Source organism: Ooceraea biroi, chromosome 3 (assembly GCF_003672135.1).
Source record: "Ooceraea biroi isolate clonal line C1 chromosome 3, Obir_v5.4, whole genome shotgun sequence".
Classification (NCBI taxonomy): Eukaryota; Metazoa; Arthropoda; class Insecta; order Hymenoptera; family Formicidae; genus Ooceraea; species Ooceraea biroi.
In genome coordinates, this window is record NC_039508.1 from 1,757,899 (window position 1) to 1,766,430 (window position 8,532).

The following is an 8,532-nucleotide window of genomic DNA, read 5'->3' on the forward strand; positions in this document are numbered from 1 at the left end:
AGAAGGGTCTCTACTTTATCTACTGACCAATCGTAACCGAGCATATATTCCACGTTGAAAATGCTTCACTGTTTATAGCGCGAACTCTGACAGATGACGTTACGGTTCCGTGCTAAAGATTAGTTTCAAAAGGTTCCACTACGAGTCTTTGGTGTTGTTGACTAAACGGAAAGGCACCAAGTGACACAAGTTTTTGAATTACTATGAAGCACCATAAGATACTGAATAAAAAAGGAAGTACCGTTCTTGTCAAGTAGCTTGTACGCGAGATTATACATTTCCTTTCTTCCCTTCTTTCTACCTCTACTTCTACCTCTATCTTCCTCACAAACATGATCTTAAACGCATCAAGTGTAATCGTGTGTGCCTTCAGTTTTGTGTATACTTGCTACATTTTGTGTAGCTTGACCTACTTTTTATCAAGCCACGATAACGGAGATGCAAACCCTCGTGTAGAATCAGGTATATAAAAAGTCCTACGACAAGTTATTCATGAACCTATGAGATTTGTTTTCTACAGTGTTACCTAGATGTGATCCAAGAATGAACTTGAAAAGTTTAACGGGCAGTTGTATTTACACAGACATTCTCTACCTACACAAGTACATAATTATCCTTATTTCCAGGTGACAACGTAGCAGGATCAACCCTGTGGTCCATGCTAAAAGATGTGTCATATCTGACAATTTTTGTCCTGCAACATTCAATCATGACAAACAACTTCACCGAGCGTATCCTGCGCAGTCTGCACATCGAGCACCTCGACAGAAGTATTTACAATGCTTGCAGCTCTGCGAGTCTTCATCTTTTGATCAGTGGATGGCAGCAGACTCCAACCGCGCTTTGGAAAATTGATGCTTCCAACAATCTGATCTGGATGTTATTTTCTGGTGTTCACGTGTTTGCTTGGAGCATTATTTATAGCGGATGTATCATGATGGACATTGCGGAGCTCTCTGGAGTCAAGCAAGTGTGGTACGCGACGTATGGAAGGATCAGCCCGTTGAACGCAAAGTCCAAAGAGCTGCGCAGATACATGAAGCACATGAGACATCCCAGTTTCACTGGATTTCTTATCATTTTATGGATTCACCCTTTCATGACGTAAGAAAATGAATTAAAAGATGCGACATTATATATGCGTCGAACGAAACAAACTGCTAACAAACATATTCCTCGTTGCAGCATCGATCGATTATTAATGGCCACTATATTGACGGTGTACATGGCGTTGATGTGGACCATAGATTCCAAGGATTACGATTATCATATGAGATACTTCAAACAGAAACAGATAGAACTGTCCTAACTTTACATTCGTTACTTTTCTCAATATTCCCATGACTTTCATGTTACTAACACTACATTACTTGTATGTATTTATTTATTTATTGTTGCTTGAGAGAATTGACAATCTCTCCATGTATCGACATTGAAGTTTTGAAATGTATTCTTTCCTTAGGAAGGAGATGGGAAAATATATGCACGCAATATGCTTGGCTTGACTTGACGTGGTCCCAACGTGTTTCCTCCAATTAAGCAACCCTGTTTACGACAATCAGATAAAGGTCCGTAAAAAGACAACTTAAAACAGCTGAAATTATGTGCACGTGTATATAGGATGTTTATAGTCTTGTCAAATAATTTGCTGCTTGATGTCAGTCATGATAATATTTTTTATTTATTTTTGGGGAACACAATAGATTTTCGACCCGCTCTCGCTGAGAAACTTTCAGAGGTCGTTTCCTCTATTTATAGATGAAACTATTCGCGGAAACTCTTGAATCTTTTTATAGCTTACTCCAAGGAGCAGGCGGACCTTGGCATAGTCGAATCGGGATTCCAAAGGGAATTAAGCATACGTATCAAGCATCGCTCTTCGGAGATCGAATCTTACGCCGCTAATTAATCATGCTTGCAGCAAAGGACAATAAGGTATGGTATTCGTTTGGATTGCACGAAAAAGAAGCAGTGTAGGCGTGTTCTCGTGTCTATCACGGTCACCGAATCATGGCCTGATAAGATTGCGCGAACTACAGTTTCAGCCATTATCATGCGTATGGAAGCAAGAGATATTTGTATGCTTTATCACGAGAAATGTACGAAATTACGAAGGTATCACCTACTCAGCTCTTAGCCATCCGTAAGCTTGTCCGACTCGATTCGTAGCACCTGTTTCAAGCAGCTTGTTTACGTATTTACGTACACACATAAATCACGTTTATGATTTATCCATATTTTGTTTATTCATTTATAATTTGCAATTTCAATTAATTCATACATTCACTCGCTTTGGCATCTCTATTAAAAATCTTTGAAAATTTATCGAATCTCCGGGAATTTACACAAAGTCGAGAAGTGTCTTTCGTGAAATTCCGTTCAACATGATGAGACCTGGTTCGGCGTGATCGTTGTCTTTGGAATCCTGACGACATCTTTACCTGACAGTATTAGAAACTTTAATCTCAATCTAATGCTGCCCGGTAAGATGTAAACAGATACTCCGTTCGCCAGAGTGCGCGGCCAGGTTGCCCTCTTCTTCACAATCGCAATTTCTTGTATTTCCAACCTGTTTGTTAGCGCGACGAATAGGATTTACAGCCGTCAATCGCAGGGAAGGAAAGAGGAAAGGTGATAATACTTGTTTTCTTTCTTCTTGCTACTGGCTTTTTTGCAGTATCGGTATTCTCTTCCTCTGGATTCCGTCCAATGTACCTACGTACAAATCAACCAAGATTACATAAAATTAAGTCATGAAATTAAGTCATGAAAAAATCGGAAAAGATATAAGTCAGTCTCCGAGTTTTCTTCTTTCCTTTTCCTTTTTTTTCTCTCGCCGCGCTTTGTACCAGATAACGACGCAGCGTTGCTCTTTTTTCTCGCCGCTCATTCACTCGCGCACAGCCACGTTTAAATATTAAAATGAGGATTCGAACGAGAGACCGACGATACCTGCATTTATACGCAGATGTCGTCATATCGATTTTGTGAAAGTGAGTTCCGGACTGATGGTCGCACCAGTGTAGTTTCTTTTAAACGAGAAAACGTTTAAAGTTGGTCAATCAAAGAGTTGAAAGTTTACACGTTCAAACACCACACATACAGTTAAATAAAGTATATAAAGGACAACTGTTTTTCGATAAAACGCCGTTGTTTTATTTGTTTTATTTGAATCTTGAAACAAGACTTGCAAAGATGAGCGTCGATCGCACGATACCACTTTGCCACAGCTGGCATCGTATGATTAATTGTCGTATCAGCATCTCTTTATGCTACTGGTCTGCAGACTGATATCCATAATGAATATAATACGCCACTTGGAGATGGCTGCCGCGATCTACTCGCAATTTATTCGCAAATAATCTTTGTCCGTGCTGTAACCGTGATCCGTTTGATCGCTTCAGAGTTGTTGAATCGTCCGTTTGATGAAAATGATACTCTTGCCTCGTGATTACAATCGTGCGCGTTGTCAAGAAACATATAACAGAAAGCGAATAAAACTATAACAAAGTTCAGGCACATTATCGTAGCATAGCATGCCTTTGATACATCCAACGAGATATTCAACGAACGCTATCGAAAAACACTTGTTCAAGTCGAAATCAATCTGTATCAATATATCGGATCGATAGATTGATAATCTTGGCATCGACGTTCATGAGAACGAAGAGTATACAACTTGGCTGAAAATTCTGATAAAGCATGCCGAAAGCTCCCTTTTTAATTACGCCAATGAACGGACTCGTTGTACAATACGTTAATTAATCGCAACGAGAAGCAAGATGTTAAACGCGCTCTCTCTCCCTCCTTTTTTTCACGGAAGACGTGGACACTGAAAATAATCTGATTAGAGGTATCTTGGAGTAGAAAATACTCACGCGAGCATCTGTTGGTTGCTTTTCGACGGATATTTCAAACATCTGGTGTGACGTATTAGAATTGACTCTTAATCCAAGTGTTTTTCTGAATTTTCCGAAATAGTACGCCACACGATCTCTTGGCACCAGTTTCGGATTATTCGGTGTGCTGCAGCAGCAAGGTATTGAGCGGAGTGCCGTTTGGCAGGGCCAACACCTGAAAACTCAAATGGATTCCTAAAATTCTCTCGGCGCTGATGCATCTTTCATCGTTAGTCCTAGTTGAAACTGGAAATGCCAGTCGGAGTAACGGAACACCCGTATCATAAAGGTATGTTGAATTCTCTTATGGCCCGTCGAGTCGAGTCGAGTCGAGTCGAGTCGAATTGAGACGGCAAATTCCTCGATATTAGCTCGACCCGGCGTAGTCCTCTGCCGAAAACTCTCTCGACGGAAGGATACGTTTTTAGGAGCCGAGGAATCTGCCCGCGACACCCGTCGCGCGAGTCGCTCGAAGAAGATGGATGCTGGATGTGGAAATGTCGACTTGTTATGAAACACGAGTCACGCGGCTGCTGCGACTCCATGTTTGTTGCAGATGCAAATGAAGCGTGTTGGTCAACATGTAACGTATCATGCGAATGACATGCATCAAGGTGCGCAAACCACTCGATGGATCTCGATGGATCTCGATGGATCTCGATGGATCTCGCGGGTTCGAGGCTACACCGAAATCTTTTATCGCCAAGAAAGAGAAAAAGGAGACGCGAGTAAACGACTCTGCGATATCGATTGCCGTTTCATGCTTTCTGTCGTCGTGTACGTCGTACGTAAATTGTGCACTACTGTACGATGAATCACCCGACGGAGAGGGGAGGGATTTCGTGTGCAACGTCTTTGCCGCTTTTCAAAGACGCGCTTTGGCAAAACCAGCGAGGAGGAGGGAACTGATCGGATATGGTACGACTGCTTTCGCTTTTTCAAATGGAAACTTTAACTCCTTTACTTTGAAATCTCGATTCCCCTAACGATTCCCTTGATCGACGCGAGGTCACCGAAAAGTCCAGAGGTTTTTACGAGATATTTACGAATGGTTTGATATTTCACGTAGGAAGAGCGAGAGGGATCAAGGAAAGCAGCACGCGTGTAAACCGTGCACGCATACGCACACGCACACGCACAAAAAAGGCGGAGGGAGTCGACGAGCGCAAACCGAGAGGATACCGTTGCATAAGCTATATTTAACCGCACCTGCTGGCGCCAAACTATCCGCGCTCGTTCGCGCATGCGCTATACGTGGCGCTGTGGCTTTCGACGCGACACGTTTAACGCGTTTCGAGCGAGCGAGCGAGTCGCGGCCGTCGCGGCAGCTCCTTCATCCGGCGGAGGATAAGGGCGTGTTGCCGCACCGAGCCACGCGCGCTTCAGCGAGGTACGTTAGATGCCACGTGTATGCCTCTACTTTGCTTTGTTTCAATTTGTTTTACGAGTGTATAGCTCCTACGTTACAGTTTTGTCATTTTTGTACGACTGTAGTTGTGTACAAGCCGCGCCGTGCCGCACATGTGATTTTTATTACAATTTCAGTGACGATTCTGTCACAACTGCCCTAAAGAGAAAAGTAATGTTACCATCCAGCCAGAGGGGATGAATCACTGGACGATCCTGATGAGATAAGGGATGATTTTAGCGAAATTGTCTTTCGGATCGTAAATAGGCATGACATCACCATCGGCCAAAGCCTATCGAAATATTTAGCATCTGGGCCTAAACATCTTGCCTAATTTAATTTATCATATTTAATTAACTAGGTAATTAATATAGAGAGATTAGAAGAGATTACAATACACAAAAGGGAATACAGAAACAAAATGAGCGAAAAAGAGGCGGATAAAAGTTGCAGCTAGAAGAAAGCATTATATGAGTATTATCATCATTAGGCGAATATTATAAATCAAATTTGTTAATGTCCTCTAAAGAAGAAGAAATTTAAATTTAATCACATTTAAATATTAAAGCAATTTTGATAATTTATTAAAATAGCTTCGTTAGAATGAGCTTTTAGTCCTTTACGAATTCTTTTCCGCAATAAAGACTGTGCGCGCAATATAATGGAATATTGTATAATAATATGATTATCATAAAAATGTTTGACACGATTGAAAATGATAATGTATCGAAGAACGCGAGAAATAATAGAAATGTACTCGTGATGGAGCAACGAACAAGGGTGTTGCGTTGGCACGCGAGTGACATGTCACGGGAATGACCCCAGAAAAGCGCCGTATCGTGATTAATTTAATTAAACATCACGGCACCAACTACTATTGGGTGTGCCGTCTGTTTGAGAGAAATTTGACCGCGATACGTGGGTCGAAAAATATTCCATCTTGTTAAATGTAATGACAAGTTTCTCACTCTATTCAATTTGACAGTCATCTTCGTTTGAGCGTCTGCTGCGAGGCTCGACTTTGATTCAACTGTATCTGAATTAATGTAACAATTTTCGTTTATAGATATAGATAAATTATGGATGAAATATCGCAGAAACATGCAAGTGAGGCTATTAAATAAATGAATTAAAAATGACGATAAAGATAGTAAGCTCAAATTAGATCTTTATTAAGGAAAAGTACAGTACTGGATAGAAATAAACAACAGCTCCAGAATGTACAACGATATAAATCGGAAATTGCTATGGTTATGGTTATAAAGAGTATCGATTCAATTTTTATCTCTGCGAGCGTTTTTGTTTTGTCTTTCTTTAATAATTAAAGTTTAATTACAGTAAAGACAGAAACATAACATCGAAATTTTTCTGGGAGAATCACGTTAGAGCTATGTGGTGACCGCGTTATCTCGCGATTGCGTAATTGATAACGAGTTGTACTCCGAGCCGACATCGTGTCAAAAACACTAATGTTGCAAGTCACTCGTACTTACATGTATCTCGCACTATTGTTACGCACTTTACGCAAAAAAAAAGAAAGAAATGCGTTGCAAAAGAGAAACCAGTATTAAATAAATCAAATATTTTCCACCTTCAATAAATGAAAATTATTATACCAGTTAAAAATATCAATTTCGTAAGTACATTTTCTTACGAAAACTTGTAATATCTATCACGCGTAAAGTTTTATAAAATACTTGCGTATTTATACATACTTATAAATCAAATCTTCTTTTTTTAATATTCTTTAATAATTTCTACACATCTCTTCTTAATTAGACAAATTGGAACATGTATCCATATGGAAACACATTCTTAAGTTATTGCGAAGAATAGAATATACAAAAAGGATATTATTGCAGCCAGCGAGGCAGAATATAAAATAAAACGGGAAACGTACATAGATCTCATTAACGGACAAGTATCATACACGAGATATCTCTTTGGAGCATAACCGAATATAATAAAAGATATGAATTTTAAGGTAAATGCACGGCAAAATTAAATACGTTATTTCAGGCAAACAAGTACGAGACATTTGGTTAGAGACATGAGGAAAATGATTGATCAAGTAGAGTATCTGCAATCACGTGTACATCACGTTTACGGCACAACTTGACATTTCTAGTTGACTTCTCATTTTAATAATTATTATATCAGATAATAATCACGCGTGATACCTCAAAATCAGAGACACAATCGTAAATCTTAAATTAGAAAGACAGTCCGAAAATGAAACTTGTGGGATTAAAATCCGGAAAATCGAAATTAATAAAGAAAATAGTCAGCTGATTGTTTCTACGGAAAGAGCGAGAGAGAACTGCAAACAGAATATCTATAAAACACTGTCGAGCACAGAAGAGACACGAAGAAATTGAAAGATATTAATCGTAAAATTTCAAGATGGCAAAAATATGCAAAACTTGCTGAATAACTTACGTCGCTTAGAGAATACTTGACGGTGAGAAATTTTCAAAGGAAAATCACTCGGCGCCAGAGATCTCAGTGTGTTGGCTCGGCTCGACCTTCACTTACGTGACGACGACGACGAAGAAGAAGAGAAGCTGTTCACCAGCCAACTGCACGCACATTCCGCCGCTAAGGAAGATCGATCGGTCGCTCGACGAGGAGAACGACATGGCGTCCGCCTATGAGGATGCGTGGAGTCTGGTATATCCAGATACACGTCTCGTCATCGTCGTCGTCTACGTCGTGGTCATCACTGCCGTCGTGGTCATTACCACCATTGCCGTCATCGTCGTCGTCGTCGATGCGTGGTCATCGTTGCCGTCGTGGTCATTATCGCCATTGTCGTCGCCGTCGCCATCGCCGTCGCCGTCGTCCTCGTCCTCGTCGTCCTGGTCGTATCGTAAACGTCTCACAATCTCATATGAAACGTCCGGCACGGACTCCACCCTCCTCGCTTGTCGGGGAGATTTGCGGTTCACGAGAGACTCGCCTCGGGAGAGGGGGAAGGGAGAGAAGGAGGGGAAGCAATGCGTCGTCCATTGCGCGAACCGCACGCGCAGGCCCAAAAAGCACACCGTCAGCCGGAAACGTGTGGCACACGATGCCGAGGAGGTGGAAAGACGACGGTGGATACAGAGGAGGGAGGAACGTGGACGGAAACAGCACCGAAGAACGAAAAGAGAAGAGTAGAGGAGAGTAGGCAGAGTCCTTGGCACCGAACACGGTTGCGTTAGATTCAAAGAAACGTTAAAGAAG

The 8,532-nt window shown here is 41.2% G+C and overlaps 1 protein-coding gene across 5 annotated transcripts; it reads left to right on the plus strand.

Annotated features, from left to right (window-relative positions):
* Positions 1-122: 122 nt before the first annotated feature.
* LOC105283152 (nurim homolog) lies at positions 123-6,904 on the plus strand. 5 transcript variants are annotated; one of them, XM_011345657.3, is made up of 8 exons: positions 123-462; positions 627-1,104; positions 1,186-1,372; positions 1,463-1,568; positions 1,797-4,188; positions 4,328-4,817; positions 4,969-5,289; positions 5,445-6,904. In XM_011345657.3, the coding sequence occupies exons 1-3, from the start codon at positions 333-335 to the stop codon at positions 1,307-1,309; spliced, it is 732 nt and encodes a 243-aa protein (XP_011343959.1). In that variant the 5' UTR covers positions 123-332; the 3' UTR covers positions 1,310-1,372; positions 1,463-1,568; positions 1,797-4,188; positions 4,328-4,817; positions 4,969-5,289; positions 5,445-6,904. The 5 variants fall into 5 exon arrangements, with proteins under 5 accessions (XP_011343959.1, XP_011343957.1, XP_019888491.1 ...); XM_011345655.3 differs by having other exon boundaries at positions 1,186-1,568; positions 1,797-1,935; positions 3,982-4,188; positions 5,445-6,903; XM_020032932.2 differs by having other exon boundaries at positions 1,186-1,568; positions 1,704-4,188; positions 5,445-6,903.
* Positions 6,905-8,532: the final 1,628 nt, after the last annotated feature.